General features: G+C 35.6%; 1 protein-coding gene across 1 annotated transcript in view; it reads left to right on the top strand.

The window, feature by feature from the left end:
* The window catches only part of LOC150096576 (translocon-associated protein subunit alpha-like), an 86,963-nt gene that overhangs the window by 17,009 nt on the left and 50,801 nt on the right, over positions 1-19,153 (top strand). Inside the window, exon 3 of the mRNA XM_090408420.1 lies at positions 5,275-5,353. Within this exon, the coding sequence (XP_090264546.1) occupies positions 5,275-5,353 (79 nt within the window). The remainder of the gene's footprint in view (positions 1-5,274; positions 5,354-19,153) is intronic.

Below are 19,153 nucleotides of genomic sequence, written 5' to 3'. Positions count from 1 at the left end.
TGTATGACAAGCAGTTCCAACCTTTTGGCATCAAAATCAACAGTAAAAACAAGTACCCAAAGTTTTGCCAAATATTTTAGAAACACACTAAACTCTAGAACTTATGGATCATAAGTTCCAGAAGAGACTGCAGGCAGCCACCCACAGTGAGTGTGTTTTTCTGACATAACCAGCCTGCTCTTAACTGACAGAATCTACAATTTCTGTTCATGCAGAACTGTGGAAAATCTATTTAAATATGAAAACACAATCACAGTAATGATGTTTTAATAAGATTATGCTACAAAATACAGATATTTTGGTTTGCATACCACAAACCCAAACCATCTTCTGTGTGGTATAAATAAAGAAAATTCAAATACAGTAATAAACTATGTGCTATAATTAGTGGCTAACTTCTCTTATGCAGTTGTGAGGGTGCAAATAGTGTATTTGCACTATTAGGATTCTGAAAAAAGAAAAAAATTGACATACAGTTGTTAATATCATAATTTCTGTTGTTGAATTTAATTTCCATTCTCTATGACATATAGTTACTAATAAAAATGTTTGGCATAGATAGTCCACTGTTGAGGTTTAGATTGAGATGATGTAGAAAATTTCAGCAATCACTTTGAAGAGGTGTTCACATTTGTGAATGCTCTGAGTAGCAGCTTTGATCATTCCTAAGGATTCTGTGGCTAGTATTGTTTGTCCCGTGTTCTGCAAGTCCAGGCTTATTCTGTTTAATCAGTTGAATATAAGATTAGTGTTCTGAAATGCATTTTAATATGGACTGTCCAGTTTTCCAAAATAGGATAAGTTGCAGTTATATGAAATTTGATAGCTACTCAGTAAAAACCATGGAGAAATTTTGCATTTAGGAGATTGGAAAAGTAGGCTGATTTGATTGATGGATTTGTATGGAACAAAAGAGTTTACATTTTTTAAGGATGCGAGACACACACTCAGAAGCACCCTTAATATATGGGATAAGAATCCTATGGAGGTCAACTATTTTTGTAAAGATGCAAGTAGCTTCTGGTTAACTTGCATAGATTCAGTTTCAAACCCACTGTACCAGCTTCTCATCCTTCTGATCTTTGGAACAGCTCATTTAAAAGATAAAAAAAAATTATAACCTTAATTTTGTCTAAGTCTAACTTCTTTTAATTCTTTTGCCATCAAAATTTGCCATCTCTGATATTTATCTGAGAATGCTGATCACCGTGTAACTCTAAAAGAAAGGATTACTGATATTTATCTCTCCAACTCTGAATTCCTAATCTTAAGAAATCTCACCTTGGAAAACCTAATCAAATCTCAACACGGGTTCCTTTTATGCCACTACTACTACTTCCGGTATTTTCTCTCCTTGAATAACCCAGGAAAGTTAGAAAACGCTATTGATATACACTTAATGTAACCTAGATGTCATTGCTATCCTTAACACAGCTCATCAGGGAAATTCACTGACAGAGACCAATTTTTTTATTTTTATACCAAATTTTTCCCCAATTACTGGCCTTTGTTGACTACACCAATCGCTTTTTATATGGTCTACCATTATCTGTCTTGCACTATTTTCCCTAAAAACTTGTGATCTCTAGCTGTTCAAGAAACACTTCATTTGGCTCTTGTTTACCTTTAGTCTTTTTCTCCCCCCCCCCATGCCACAGCACTACACTTCATAGAATTTTAATTACTTCAACATAAATTTTATTAATTGATTGTGATTTATGGGTTTTTTTTTTTTTTTTTTTTTGGTTGTTTGAATCCTCTTTTGATTATATTTGTTGCATAGATGTAAAAAATAGTCATATCTAAAGGCTAGATTTAGGAATTGATAACCATAGACTTCAGGCAGTTAGCATATCTGCTCTCCAGCCAAAAGGCTGTGGGTTCGAATCCTGCTGTGGGCATGGATGTTTGTGATTGTCTATGAAAATACTAGTGGTTGGCAGTAGATGATGAAGGTAGTTGCAGTTGGTGGAGTGGTGGAGACGGAGAGTTGTAGAGTAGGTGCCCTCCATTGATGCGTCTTTGGACTCCCTGGAGTTGTTATGTAATAATAATTTAATTTAATAATTAATTTCATCGCCTGGTGCAAAACTACCACTCTGCTTATTGAAGGCCTGAAGTGATTGAAAAAGTTCAGTGTTTGGTATCTAGAGCTGGATTTTTGGATTGTGTAAAAATAAATAAAAATTACAAAAAAAATATACAGTTGATAAAAATGGGGGTGGGGAATCCTTAGTCTGCTCATAGTACAATTTGTTTACTACTAACCTTTCATGAGTGGAAGCCGTATATATATATATATTTAGAAAATTAATATTTATACTGACTAGAATCCGAGAAGCATAACACAAAAAAACTTTACTGAATCATGACATAACCTTTCATGAGTGGAAACCGTATATATATATATATATATATATATATATATATATATATATATATATATATATATATTTAGAAAATTAATATTCATACTGACTAGAATCCGAGAAGTATAACACAAAAAAACTTTAATGAATCATGACTAGTTTCATCGGTGTCCCAACTTCTTCAGGTGAGTAAGAAATAACACAAAACTTATAAAACTAACAAGGTAAAAACATGGACTTTTCAGCTTAATAAAAAGAAGAAGAATAGCAACAGTCATATTTGAAATAGTGACCATGTGCTACTGTTAGCGTGAGTTGAATGTGAGTGACAGCTGATTTTAGAGCACCAGTACTGGATTACTGCACTATGGGAATCAGGCAAACTGTAGTTCAGATTGTTGTTAGTGTGTGAAGGGTCCAGAACTATTTCTTTTCATTCTACAATGCATCTTTCAAATTCATCATTGCATATATATAAATTGGTCATGTGGTCCCAATCAATTTGGTGTTGACGTTCTTCTAGGTTAGAGTTTGCAGAGAAAAGAACATGACTAGAAAGGGCGCTCGCTCGGGTTCTTCTGTAGGAGATGCCACATCTATGTTCCTCAAGATGTGGTGAAATAGATTTATCTGTCTGACTAAAATAAGGTTGACCACAGTCGCACGCAACTTTATAAAAACCTGGAAAATGCAGTTGGTTGTGTTTTGGTTTTGGCCGACTCAGAAAAGAACGAAGTTTTGGCTGAGTGGTATAGTCGGTTTTTATGTTGAATTTCTTCAAAATCCTAGCTAGTTTTGGGATAAGAGAACTAATAAATGGTAACTGGATGTGAGTGATAGGGTTGGATTCATCTTCTTGCCAAGATTGTTACGTGCTCTTGACGTTGAAAAAAAAAAAACATAAAACACAATCAATTAATAAAATTTATGTTGAAGTAATTAAAATTCTATGAATTGGGACCGCACAACCAATTTATATATATGCAATGATGAATTTGAAATATGCATTGTAGAATCAAAAGAAATGGTTCTGGATCCTTCACACATAAACAACAATCTGAGCTACAGTTTGCCTGATTCCCATAGCGCAGTAATCCAGTTCTGGCGCTCTAAAATCAGCTGTCACTCACATCCAACTCACGCTAATAATAGCACGTGGTCACTATTTCAAATATGACTGTTGGTATTCTTCTTCTTTTTATTAAGCCGAAAAGTCCATGTTTTTTACCTTGTTAGTTTTATAAGTTCTGTGTTATATCTTACTCACCTGAAGAAGTCGGGACACCGATGAAACTAGTCGTGATTTATTAAAGTTTTTTTGTGTTATACTTCTCGGGTTCTAGTCAGTATAAATATTAATTTTCTAAATGTATACATCCCGAGTCAATTCTAATAACAATATATATATATTGTTATTAGAATTATATATATATATATAAAGAACTGCCATGATGACTAACATGATTAGCAAGAATAGTCTCTTCTGAGGCTGTTGTTCATAGATCAAATCAAATGTATTGTGAAATGATAGCATGATTTGTAGTGCTGGAATGTGCAATAAAAATTATTTAGTGAAGCAAAATATCATAAACAAGTTATACTAACTAACTAACAAGTTATACTAACTTCATTCATAATGTTAAATTGTGAATGAAGATATTTTATGTTTTAATACTTCATTCACATTTAACATAATCCACCATGTCATAAGCAAGACTTGTAAATATTACTTGTTGTTAGTCTCCTGCTTGTAATATATTATTCATATAAATGCTTTGAGTTTTGTTTGTTTTTAATTAATTATTTAATCTTAGAATATGTAATAGTAATGAAAAGACTCTATTATAAATATGTCATTCATTTTATTTAGTTTATTCTGTAAAATTTATTATAAGAAACTGTAAGTATGTAAATTTAAATGTATATTATATGAATTATGGTATATCTTTTTTGTTTCTGTATGTAAGAGTGATTTTATATAATTCTTCTGATTGGATTTGATTGGCTGATGAAGGAGAAACGGAGTTTATTTTAGTTAGCTCGTGCTGAGACCGTGAGCTACGGTGTATAAACAGAGAAGCTAGTGGATATAAGCTGAACCGGTTAGAACCAGATTTTGGCAGGAAGAAGGAACGTAGTTGATTGGAAAACGAAAGTAAAGAGGGGAGAAGCTTTAGAGACAGCATACAGACCGGTTGTGTGTAACAGAAGGGGGAATTAATATATCCGTAAATCGACTACGAAAGGACCGGGAATTAATAGGCATTTCAAATTACTTCTATGGGAGTTCTGATACTACAATATTTTCCAAATGTTTAGTGGAAGAATAGTGCAGAACCGAAGTTAATATATAGAAGAAAATAAGGAATTAGTAGATAACTAAAATCAAGTGCATCTAGACTTGTGTATTTCTGTGTCTATAATTCAGTTATTATAGTGCAAGATTTATTATTATTATTATTCCTGACACCTTCAAGGAGTCCTAGGGCTCATCACGGGAGGACACTTACAACTGTCTCATGTCTTACAACTGTCTCATGCGTTTAAGGAGTGGTATGATAGATTGTGTGTTTCCTAGGAGGAACCACCCTCGATGAGTCTTGATAGACTTGTGTTTCTTAAAAAAGACCTCCTGCAATGAGTCTTTTGACTCCACGAAGGCCTGAATAATAATAATAATAATAATAATAATTTGATTTAACATTATGTATACCATAAATTTTAAATATTATCTTTCTTTGTACCAGGTTTGCATACAGTTTACTACTCCTTTTAATTTTAAATATTTTGATAATTTTAAAGTTATTTACTTAACTAGAAAATGTTAGTAATAACACAATATTATGTTAATAATAATAATAATATTGTTATTAAAGTAAAAAAATTGATTTTGTAATATTTTCAGGTTCTTCTTATATGTATTTCTTGCCGCTTGTGCAGTTTTGCTTCTTGTTGCAGCCCAACAGTTCCTAACATCATTTGGGGTAAGTATATATGAATCAGCAATCCTGTATGCTTTACATTTGTACACATATGATATAAAGCATGGTAACCTTAAAAAAAAAAAAAAAAAGTTATATTTAATAATTTTAACAGTTATTTAGTTTGATTTGCAGGTTCATATATTTTTAGAGATACCTGTGTCATAGTATAATTATTAAAGAACACGTAAGTCCACAGTAACAACTTTTAATTAATAAATAAGGTACAGATAATTTCGTACTAAAACTAATAATCATCTTCAGTGTTACAAACAGATAGGAATGGAATACATATAACGAACATTCAGTGGATCACCTATTAAAATACATTGTTGTCGCAAGCTAGGAAATGAAAGAAATTAATAAATAATTAATATTTAAGATAATTGTTTTTTTTAATGATTACATAAAATAACGTAATCATTAAAAGTCTCCCAGATCTTCGAGAGAGAGAGACAATCATCTCGATTTAAATTCGGTCGGTGTAAAATAGCTTCACAACTTTCTTTAAAGAGGCGTTCATATTTGAACCTGCATCTATGAAGGAGAATAGCTTTATCCCACTGGATATTATGGGTAGTGTTAATACTGTGTTGTGCTAGACCAGACTTCTGAGGTTTGTTGTAATCAATATAATATTGATGTTCTTTAATTCTTTTTTCCCCAGAACGGCCAGTTTGTCCAAAATAAGAAACATCGCATTCACATGGTATTTGGTACATGCCAGCCAAAGATAGAGATGACAGTTTATCTTTTGTAGAAGGCAATAAGGAAGAAATTTTGTTGATAGGAATATACGTGGGAATCAATTGGTACTTTATTAAAATTCTACCCATAGGTTCTGAGATTCCTGGAATGTAGGGGATTGGAACTCTGCGAACTGTTGAAGAAACCTTAGGTATTGAAACATAAGATTCAATTATCTGTTGGATTTGATTAGGGTGGTAATTATTAGATTCCATTAACTTTTTAATGATGGAAAGTTCTTGTTGTAAGATTTCTGGAGAAGAGCAAACTTTATGTGCTCTATTAATTAGAGATTTAAGAATGCCAAATTTTTGAGATGTGTGATGAGCAGACTTTTTATGAATATAACTGCCAGTAAATGTGGGCTTTCGAAAGAAAGCCGACACAGTCAAATTATTATATGAAGATTACCCTCGAGATACTGCAAAGATTTTCAAATTTGTTATCCATTCAGGTTATTTTAGTTGGAAAAACAAGTTCTACAAACAAGTTGAGGGTACTGCCATGGGTAGCCCTTTGTCTCCACCTTTGGCTAACTATTTTTTGAAACATTTCGAAGAGACTATGTTTTCATCCATTCACCCTCAACCATCTCTTTGGTATCATTATCTCGATGATGTTTTTGCCATTCGGTCACGTACTGAAGATGAGCTTTCCACCTTTCTACAACAGATAAATAGTCTTTACCCTCACATCCAATTCACAATGGAAAAGGAAAATTCTGGTACTTTACCATTTTTGGACATCCTGCTTACTCGAACTTCCTCTGATACCTTATCTACAAGCGTCTTCGAAAGCTTACATTTACTGGCAGAGAATTATGATGCCAAGCAGGACGGCACTCTTTACTAAGCCAGGTGGAACAGATCTGTGCATAGTCACTAAAGACTCCGAAGACCACCCTCTTCCATCAACCAGAACCATCTTTAACAGATTCCCTAATATAGAAATACACTTTTATTAATACAGACCAGTATTTTACAAATAAACATTTATTAAAACCTACCAGTTTCGCCAGCAAACTTCCTATCTTTTTCAAGGTATTACGGAGATATGAAAGTAAATGCAAATTAAAAGGAACATAAAAACGTTGTAAACCAAACTAGTATCTATGGTTACACGTTTCGACAAAAAGAACATGTTGGTGATGTAAACCACAACAGAAGCATTTCTTCCGGCTTAGCGCATCATTTCTGCATGTCTAACCACACGATAGATTGGCAAAACAGCTCCATGCCATATCTCGATGACGACTACAGGCATCGTGTATTTAAGGAAGCCACAATAGTACTAATAACCGGTGGAAACCTCAACAGAAATCAGGGTATAATTCTCAACAGTTCGTTGAAAAACTTGATCCTCTCTCTCAATCAATCTGAACTACAGCTAGCCAGTAATCACATTACAAGTCTACAACAAACACGCATGCGTGATAATGAATAAGAACAATAAGCCATCTTTGTCACGCGAAACGTGTAACCATAGATACTAGTTTGGTTTACAACGTTTTTATGTTCCTTTTAATTTGCATTTACTTTCATATCTCCGTAATACCTTGAAAAAGCCAGACAGTTTGCTGGCGAAACTGGTAGGTTTTAATAAATGCTTATTTGTAAAATACTGGTCTGTATTAATAAAAGTGTATTTCTATATATAAAAACGGCCAAAAATGTATACCTTAGATTCCCTAATAGTCAACATCGTCCTACATTAATAGAGATAGGAACATCAATCCCAGTCATCAGCAGAACACCAATCATTAGATGGAATCTCCGCAGATCCAACTGGTCTGCATTTCAGAAACAAATTGAGCAAACCATTAGAGCAATTCCACCCACTCCTAATTACTATCCTAGATTTGTTAAACTACTCAAATCTGCAGCAAAAGCCTCTATCCCTAGAGGCTGCAGAAAACAGTATATCCCATGTTGGAGTAAAGAAAGTGAGGAACTTCTAGCCAAATATGAGGAAACTGAAGATCCAGCTATTGCTAAGGAGCTCATATCAACCCTGGATAAAAACAGACTGGAAAGATAGATCTCAACCATTAATGAACTCGATTTCGTCACATCTAGTCGGAGAAGCTGATCACTTCTGAGAAAACTAGGTGGATCAGAGTCAACGACACAAAACAACAGAGATAACTCCTGATCAAATGGCTAACCATTTATTGAAAACCTCCAAGATTCATCCCAGCTCTACCAGGAAAATTGCTGTACAAGCTTCCATCAGACAAAACCTGAAGACGGAACCTGAGCTTCTTGAACTCATACACCCAGTATCTCGGGAAGAGGTACAAATAGCCTTAAAACTTACCAAGAATGGCAAAGCTGCAGGAGTAGATGGTATACTCCCTGAGTTTCTAAAACATCGTGCTCAACATGGCCAAACATGGCTGGCTGCTCTTTTCTCAGAAATCATCATGACTGGTAAATTACCAAAGCTGTGGCGGGAAGCCAAAATAATTGCCATGCCAAAACCAGGGAAAGATCCAAATGAAGTGAAAAACCTATGACCTATCTCTTTGCTTTGCACCACCTTTAAGCTCTTTGAAAGAATTCTTCTTAAAAGAATTTCACCATTCATTGAAAGAGTACTCCCGACTGAACAAGCTGACTTCAGGCCAGGAAGAAGTTGCTGTGACCAGGTCCTGGGCCTGACAACTCAAATTGAAGCAGGCTTCCAGAAGAAACTTAAATCTGGAGCCACTTTCATTGACTTAACATCTGCTTATGACACTGTCTGGATCAGGGGCCTCCTCCTAAAACTAGGAAATATTATAAAATGTAAAAAAACTCTACAACCTTTTGAATCTGTTCTCTCTAATAGGAAGATCTAGGTCCATATTGGCGGAAAAAAGAGCAGGCCCAGATTCCTTCACAATGGTCTTCCTCAGGGCTATGTGTTATCCCCTATACTTTTTAACATCTATGTGTATGATCGACCTCATACCAGATCAAGCAAGTTTATGTATGCCGATGACCTAGCGATCTTACATTCAATCCACCTCCTTTACCAACTTAGAATCAACCTTGAATACAGACCTGAACACTCTGGAAGAGTACTTCAAGCAGTGGTACTTGAAGCCAAATCCAACGAAAACGGTGTCCTCAGTATTTCACCTGTACAATGCAGAGGCGAATTGACAACTCGACCTTTCTTTGTGGAAAAATGGTAGAACACAAGCCTCACCCAAAATACCTTGGAGTGAGCCTAGACAGAAGCCTAACTTATAAAAGGCACACCATCAACCTCTCCAATAAAATTAAAACCAGAAATAACATCATTTCAAGGCTTTCTGGAACAACCTGGGGTTGTGGTGCAGGTCCTAAGGTCGTCTGCACTAGCCCTCACATTCTCTGCAGCAGAATATTGTGCCCCTCTCTGGGAAAGATATACACACTAACATTATCGACACCCAGCTGAACTCTACCATGTGCACAATTAGTGGGACAGTGAGAAGCACCCCTCTCTCTCCTGGCTGCCTGTTCTATCTAACATTGCTCCACCACACATACAGAGAAGACAAGCCTCAATTAAGGAATTTAATAAAGCAATGAGCAACCCAATCCTACCCCTACACCAGACTCTCATAAATCCACCTAGTCTTCACCTCAAATCTAGAAAGCCTCTCTGGTCCATGAACGAACTCTCTTTAGCTGCGCTGCCATCATATCTGACATATTGAGAGAATACTGGTCCAATAATCTCCCAACAAACGGCTTCCTGGTAGAAGATCCATGTGCTCTGCAGCCTGGTTTTGGTCTTCCTAGGAAGATTTGGTCATCCATAAACAGGATCAGAACTAGTCAGGGCAGATGTGGCTATCTTCTACATAAATGGGGGCTGTCAGATCACCCTTATTGTGATTGTTCTCCTGTGGCTCAAGACAATTACTCATATTGTGTACGACTGTCCAAGGTGCAATTTCACGGTGGTGGCCTACAGCAGTGCTTCCCAAACTTCTGGATGTCAGGGCCCCCCTTTGCAAAATTAAAATATTTCACGGCCCCCCTCGAAAAAAAATCGTAATAGAGATATATTATTATAATATTTATTGTATTTATATTCAATACAAAACATACACAGCGAATATTGCAAAAATCAAATGCATATATTACATTTTTTGCCTCTTACCGTTTGGTTCTGAAGACGATGCAGGCTGTTCTGATAAAATATGAAATACTGTCCTTTTTTTGAGCCTGTTTCTGCTTCTTCTGATTGTTCACGGGATTTTTTTTATTTTTTATCAGCCACTTATCCATCTCAGGATTAAATTTTTTAACGTAGAATAGATCAAATAATATCACCACTTACCGATACTGGCACACCACAGACTGATAACATGAAATTAGTGAATATTACCTGAATAAGGGAATCCCCGGACAAGGAACATTTTTCTCTTTTGTGTGACTTTTCTCCCTTTACGGTAATTAAGCCTAACGCGAAACAGACAGCAAAGGCAGGTTATTAAAACGTGCTTATGATTGGTGGGGGTATTAACAAAGATCGCGCAACGGAAAGATAAAAGCATAGCTGACAATTGAGTTGAAATGCTAACTCTCTTCAACCGAATTCCATATGTGAAACTGCCATAACATTCATTATATATATATATATATATATATATATATATATATATATATTACTTAGTTTTAACACTTTTACGAATTTTAACACATTCGGTTGAATTTTATTGCTGCCTTGGGAAATCGAACCCACACACATCTAATTAATAACAATAGTTTTTAGTTAGATACTGTGTTTGCCCATGCAACATATGGTTTTGTTTCTGTCAATATATACAGCATAGTTTCTGTATAAGGGGACATGTGATTCATTAATTAGTGTGTTTTTATCCCAGTTGTGTCTAATTGCACTATTTGTTGAGAAATAATATTACACAGACTCCTCATACCTTACTCACTAGCATAATAAAAGTACTTGTTTTTATTGCCTCTGCAGTATAGTGGCTGTTAGAGAGGGGTGTTGTTTACCACTGCAAGTGAGTTACTATCTCCCCACATGAATTTGTTTAAGCTTTTTTTCATGTGTGAAGTATATGTGAAACTTTTATTGGTGACAGAAAACTAGCTCGGATGAGAGTGATAATATAAAACGAGTTTTGATATGTATATAAAGTCAATATCAACAGTCCCTGATTACGAACGTGTGATGAAAGGGAGAGGAAGATTTGGAGCTTCCCTTGAGAGCATTCGAAGTAAATACAATTAACCACTGCTTTGAAATGAAACATATCAATAAGCAATATTTACTAATATTCATTAAGCGCTGAAATACGAAGGAAGCAAAGTTTGTGAACCAACACCAATGCGTGAATTTTTCCATTAAAATATAAAAAACAACAAAAAAGAAATAATAAATAATAAAAGTTAAATACGTTTCTTTTAAAATAAAAAAAATCTACTTAGTCTTCAAACATTTTAAATTTGTTTTCATTATTTCATGGCCCCCAAGGGGGCTGCGGCCCACAGTTTGGGAAGCGCTGGCCTACAGGACATCCACAAGGTGACGGATGAGGCCTTGAATTGGCTTTCCAGCCTGGACCTTGACCTGTAGTTGGTATGGTGGTGGCAGTGGTTATGGAGGAAACAGAAGATCACAGTCTCGTCTCACCACGAAGACGTTATTTTAGTAGTCACTCTCATAGTCCTCGTCATAGTATCAGCAGAACTCCTCATGTTAGAAGATGATGATACAGTGTGAAATGGGCCTCCTCTAATGGATCAAGTTTTCTCACACAAGACACAACTGCTCTCTACTTAAACCTCGGATACAGCCACTTTTATGTTGTGAAGTGTTGTGAGAACATGCAGTCTTATCATACTTGGTGTAGCAGGACGATAATTATCCCTGGCTTAATTATGACAAGTTACTTTTGCTTTATATTTAAAAAAAAAAAGAAAGAAAGACTTAGTAAGCAGGTTGTGCCTTTTATGTAATAAACTTTTATATGTTAAGATTTTCATCATTTGTTTCTGGAAATTGTGATTGTATTTTTCACAAGTACCAATTGATTCCCACGTACATTCCTATCAACAAAATTTCTTCCTTATTGCCTTCTACAAAAGATAAACTGTCATCTCTATCTTTGGCTGCTGTTTACCAAATACCATGTGAATGTAATGTTTCTTATTTTGGACAAACTGGCTGTTCTGTGAAAAAAAGAATTAAAGAACATCAATATTATATTGATTACAACAGAAATCTGGTCTAGCACAACACAGTATTAACACTACCCATAATATCCAGTGGGATAAAGCTATTCTCCTTCACAGATGCAGGCTCAAATATGAACGCCTCTTTAAAGAAAGTTGTGAAGCTATTTTACACCGACCGAATTTAAATCGAAATGATTGTCTCTCTCTCTCTCTCTCGAAGATCTGGGGAACTTATTTTATGTAATCATTAAAAAAATCAATTATCTTAAATATTAATTTCTTTCATTTCCTAGCTCGCGGCAACAATGTATTTTAATATGTGATCCACCGAATATTCATTACTTGTATTCCATTCCTATCTGTTTGTAACACTGAAGATGTACTATTAGTTTTAGTATGAAATATCTGTACCTTATTTATTAATTAAAAGTTGTTACTGTGGACTTACGTGTTCTTTAATAATCAGGTTCATATAACACAAATCACATTAGATAATTATGTAGAATCCCAGAATTTTAAGTATCATTCATATGTGCTTGACATTGTAGTTGACAGAATGGTTTTTGAGAATGAATGATATATGCACGTAAACACAAGAAAGATATTTAATTAACCAAATATTTCGGTCTGGAAATAGCAGACCATCTTCAGTGGTATAACAAGATGGTTATACCACTGTAAAAGTGGTATAACCATCTTGTTTTAAAAAATACAAGCTAGAATACTAACAATAGATCGTTAAAAATAGAACACAGCGCATGATGTTATATCACTAAGTATTAAGTATAAAACGAAATATTTTGAAGTAGAGATATGATTGGAAAAAAAAAAAAAAAAAATTAATGAGTAATCTTGATTAGACTTTCCCAGATTTTTGATATAGATATACAGTCATTACGATTCAGGTTGGGATGATGAAGCAAGGCCTCCATACTTTCCTTGAACAAACGTTCGAACCTATAACGGGATCTATGTAAGAGGCGAGTCCTGGACCAAAAGATGCTGTGGTCGGTTTCAATCCCATGTTGAGCCGATCCAGACTTTTCAGGTTTGTTGTGAAATATGGAGGATTGATGTTCTTGGATTCTTTTTTCAAGAGAATATAATAGGACTTGCCTCTTACATAGATCCCATTATAGGTTCGAACGTTTGTTCAAGGAAAGCGTGGAGGCCTTGCTTCATCATCCCAACCTGAATCGTAATGACTGTATATCTATATCAAAAATCTTGGAAAGTCTAATCAAGATTACTCATTAATTTTTTTTTTTTTTTTTTTTCCAATCACGTCTCTACTTCAAAATATTCCGTTTTATACTTAATACTTAGTGATATAACATGACGCAGCGTGTTCTATTTTTAACGATCTATTGTTCGTATTCTAGCTTGTATTTTTTAAAACTGTTCTTGTAATACCACTGAAGATGGTCTGCTATTTCCAGACCGAAATATTTGGTTCATTAAATATCTTTCTTGTGTTTACGTGCATACATCATTCAGTCTTATGTCACAAGTATCCTTAAAACAGCGAAAGGTTTTTGAGAATGTTTCAATTATGGATAGTGGTCCTGCAAATCATATAACTGCTAATTCATTTATCTGGCCCTCCAAAGGCCTGAATAACTGAGTTCGTTAGTAAATGAAGCAGAGAGGCTGAAGAATTTAAAGATTATAAAATAAGGATGTCTAGAAATTATTTTCTTGGTTTCATTATTTATCCAAGTGTAAGTAAACTTTGTGCATGAAGTCACTAGGCTACCAGTCTTGAAGTTACTTCATGCACAAACTTTGTTTGCTTACACTTAGATAAAGGATGAAACCAAGAATATAATTTCTTTCATCTTTATTTTATAGTATAACCAAGTGAAAAAATTTTCAACAAAAATTTAAAGATTATTCATATTGATTCTGTAGATGATCATTACTTTTCTTGAACCTTAATCATGTTTTTATCTCTTCTTCCAAGAAATAGGTAATGTAAAGATGATTTTTGTGTTTTTATTGTATTTAGTATATTTAATATTGTTTTATTACTTTATTTTTGATATTGCAATATTAAATAGCATCTTAAAAATCACCAGAAGTGCACAAGAATTGCACACAAAACAAGAAACAAAATGGAACAGTGAAGTTGAAAATAAGATGGCTTGCCCCAGTAAAAAAAAAATAAAAAAATAAAAAAATTAAGGAAACTGAAATGATGCAAAATTAAAATAGATTATTAGACAGATGATATGAGAGGGAAAAAAACAGTTGAGATTCATTAAAAGGAGCATGGGAGGACAAGAAAATTAAGCAACAAAATGAGAAATAACAATGTGCTGAATTAAGTAAGCTATTGCATAACAATAATTAACTAGGTAAAGTTGATTATAAAAAGGATATTATTTTATTTGGCAGTGTCGTGTCGACTTTCCCTTAAAACTTCCTATTCTTAATTCTCAATTTCCAATATGGCCGTACCTCTGACAAGAATGAAGCTGAGGTCTCGTGAGACAAAGAATTGCAAATGGCGGATGCCAACTTCTTTGTCTCAGCTCTGGTTCTATCTCCATATTTAAACTCAAAGAAATTTATTTGTTTTTGCTGCACCACTTTGAGTCCATGGATATATTGAAATTAAAACCAGGGAGTTAGAAGCCAGTCAGCATTCACTCTTCTCAATAAATTTTTGTATTTTCTGCACATGACTAGGAGTATCAGAAACAAAGGGTAGAGTTTGTTGCCTTGGTATGTTGCAGCCTCCGATTTTAGGAATTAAGGAGACCTGGCTTTCAGATGCAGATATACTAACTGGAATCGAGCATAAAGAGTACAGTATTTTTAGGAAGGACAGACATGATAGGAAAGGAGGGTGGTGTGCTACTAATGACATTGGATGATTTTAGTCCACTCAGGTCAGAAAGCTAAGACTACAATACAGGTAACAGTTTTCATGTGTCAGTGACTTTAAAGCCATTTTGCATGAGTCAGTCTAACAAGATTAAATGTATAGTGGGATATTGCTACAGGCCTAGTGTATCAATTGCTGGTTATGATGAAATGTTACCAAATAGACGCCATGGGTGACTTTAATTACGCTCGACAACAACATTTTACAAAAGACATGACCCCCCCCCCAGATTAATTAAGTCATTTCTTATAGATTTAGAGGTGCTGAACACGAATATGACAATGAAAATGCAAAATTGGCTGCAGTTTGTGAGAGATCCACAATAGTTTCTTATATAATAGAGTATTATGTACTTATTACATATACTGGTAAATGTCCACTTCTACATCCGCCGTTGCTTTGCCTGTCACTTGTATAACTGCTCAGTATCATCTCTAGTGAGCATTCAACAGTAGACAGCCAATGGAAGTGTACCAATTTTCCTTGTGTTGTTTTCCATCGTCACAATTTCATGAGGACATATTGCAGCCAAATTTGTGATACAGAGACAAGTCCTCAACCAGTTCCTTGTGGTTTTCTGCCCTGACATTATGTTACTGAGGAAGTTAGTTGACACCAGACAAAACATGTCCCAAGCTTTTTTCTCATCACCCAGCAGTTGTCGAACAACTTGTCAGTGAAGAGTTCACAAATCTGAGGACCCACAAACACTCCCTCTTTAATTTTTCCTTTGTTAAATCGATGGAATTTGTCAGCCAGGTACTTGAAAGCTGATCCAGTCCAGTCCATGGCTTTTATGAAGTTTATTACCAGATCGAGTTTGATGTGTAGGGACAGTAGCAGAATTTTGTGCATTTTTGCCAGTGCTGGGTATTGCACGTTCTTCTCTCTAACCTTCAGAGATTTCCTCAGGCCAGTCTCTCTTTACATAGTGCAAAATCCTTACTTATAGTGCAAAGTCACTCAGACATTTTCTTTGCGAAGATTCCACAGATGATGCACTGTGGTTAACATATGGATCATCATTAGACTCCAAAGGCTCAGGAGAACCCCATGTCAGTTCACCTCCATCTTCATTGTCCTCTGAAACAATGAAAAATTGCTTTGGAGGTCAGAATGGAAAGTCCTTTGACATGCAGAACTTTTCAGAGAGCAGATGGCATATTTGGGTATGATGTTGTCTACTTCTTTTTCCTCATGATGCGTCCTGAAACAGGTGGTACCAGGCCAAGCAGTCATTTGCATGATTGCTTGGCATCCTCCAAAATATAGGAACAGCAAACAGCATCAACACTTTATCCCCCCCCTCCCCTTGCAACCACTTCGGAAGATATTTAGCACATGTACCACAGCATGTGTGGGGGCCCAGGCCTTGTCCTAGTCCCCGATCTTGCATCTGAAATAAAGCTGATACACCTTTTCCCATGAACAGAGTGACTGCTTTTTTTCTGGCTTGTAAATGTCACTTCTCTGCAAATGTAACAAAAGTTATTTGCACTATTAACAAGTATGAGGCATCACTACTGCTGGATTTACGCTGCAGAGATCACTTGTGTAGTACTTATGACACAGGAGTAAATGGGAGTGTAACTTAGGAAGTTGCACAAACACTTGCTTACTATGAGACTTCACTTTCTACTGATGATTATATCATTTTACAGCGATGTCATGACTCAACTGCATTGCATCAGCCAATGATGCAGTAACTTCTGGGATGTTGTGTGTAATTGGCTGATGCAATATGTTGCAGTGAGGAGATTGATATACAGCATTGTTAAATAATACCTATGTACACAATGCAGACTGAGTCTCTCCTAAACAAGAGCCAATCAACAGATTTTATTGTCATTTTTGTGTTCAGTACATTGAAATTAGTAAAGAAACTATTTTCATTTCAGAGGCAAATCATGTGTTGTCCAGTGTTATCCAAACATTAATTTGGTAGAGGTGAAATCTCATGAGAAGAAGCAAATTGCGTTTATTGAGCTGTTGCGAGACAACTTCCTCAAGTAGCATGTGACAGAACGAACTCGAAGTCAAAGAGTATTAGATCTGATTGTAGTATCAGAGAGAATCGCAGTTGATAATGTTACTGTTCTGCCTGCAGTTGGTGATGGTCATCACTGCTTCATAATTGACAGAATTCATGCATCAAATTATAGGCTTATCTGTGTATCAGGTTTGTGGTTAAAGTGTTGGAAAGGCTGTTGAGAATCAGAATCCAGAATTGGGTTGACAACAATGGTATTATCTTTGAGGGACAGCATGGATTTGATAAAAGGAGGTCATATTTTAGTAATCTACTTATTACAAAAGGTGACAGCAGCATTGGACACGGAGATGTATACAGAGTACTATACTTAAACTTTGCAAAGGATTTTATTACCACATGATAAGTTGATAGTCAAATTAGAGTGGATGGGATTGGATATTAGACTAGCGCATTGGATTGCAGATTGGCTGTCTGATAGGTATCAACAGGTTGTGTATGGGGAGAGCAATATCAGAAGAGGAACATCACTAGTGGTGTGCCTCAGGGGTATGTTTTAGGACCATTGCTGTTTAAGTTATATGTTAATGATATTGAAGAAGGGGTGCTTAAGGGTCAAAGCTGTATAACTAAGAGGAGACCTCCACATAGCCTTTAAAGGAATGTGGAGAACCGATCAGGGCTTCTGACCTAATGTCCAATCCTCACCTTCTCATGGTGCACTCTGTTGGGTATCTACTCGGATACTGAACGAACAAGGATAGGCTGGCAATTTGGGATTTAGCCCACCAAATTGTATTCTTATTGGTTAAACCAAAATAAAAATAAAAAATGATGGTACAACATGACAAAATTTCATGTTGGCTGGGGCGTTGCCCGGTTAAACAAGGCCCCCGTTGTTTTCACCAGGGAACCAGGGCGAACAGCGAAAAGTCAGCTACTGGAACAAATCTGAAAACACACCCCAACTCAGCATCACCAGAGTTAAAGATCAGTACTATCAACATAAGAAGCCTGAATGGCAAAGAAATGGCACTAGCTGAGGAATTAGATAAGTACCAGATCGACATAATAGGGGTGACTGACAGAAAAAAGACAAAAACTGGTGAGATCTTTCTGAGCAATAAATACAAAATGTTATATTCAGGCAATGACAATCAAGGAAAAGAAGGAGTATCCATAGTATTCAACAGAAAATACGAGGCTAATCTTCTTGAATGGCAGTCAGTCTTAAGTAGAGTAATGTGGGCAAATATGAGAATGGGGAACTGGATTTAGCCGACCAAATTGTATTCTTATTGGTTAAACCAAAATAAAAAAAAAATGATGGTACAACATGACAAAATTTCATGCCGGCTGGGGCATCACCCGGTTAAACAAGGCCCCCGTTGTTTTTGCCAGGGAACCAGGGCGAACAGCGAAAAGTCAGCTACTGGAACAAATCTGAAAACACACCCCAACTCAACATCACCACAATGAGACTTATTTGTGCCTATGGTCCCACAGATGGTTCTACTAAGGTAGAAGTGGAGGAATTTTTTGAGGCTTTAGAAAAAGCAACTGACACAATGAAAAAGGAAAAATTGGTCCTTGTTGGGGATCTAAATAGCAGAGTAAGAAATGATTGTGAGACATACAAAAATATTGTTGGGAAAATTTGGAGAAAAGAGCAAAGCTAATAATAATGGCAAATACTTGTTGGATTTCTGCTCAGGACATGGACTGGTTATTACTAACACCATGTTCCAACATAAAAATGTGCACAAATTCACATGGAGAGAAGAGGCAGGCATAAGAAAAGTCTCATTGATTATGTTATTGTTGATAGTGATGTTTTCTCTCTGGTGCAGGACACCAGAGTGTACAGTGGATTTGAAATTGGAAGTGATCACTATTTAGTCTTGAGTAGGATAAAATTGAATTTCATATTGAAAAGAATAACATGTAAGAAAGTTTTAAAGCGAATAAAAGTTGAGCAGCTCTCAGATGTGAAC

This window comes from Typopeltis vanoorti, chromosome 18 (assembly GCF_054136105.1).
Source record: "Typopeltis vanoorti isolate ZY-2024b chromosome 18, IOZ_Tvanoo_1.0, whole genome shotgun sequence".
NCBI lineage: Eukaryota > Metazoa > Arthropoda > Arachnida > Uropygi > Thelyphonidae > Typopeltis > Typopeltis vanoorti.
This window is presented reverse-complemented; position numbering and strand designations above follow the sequence as displayed.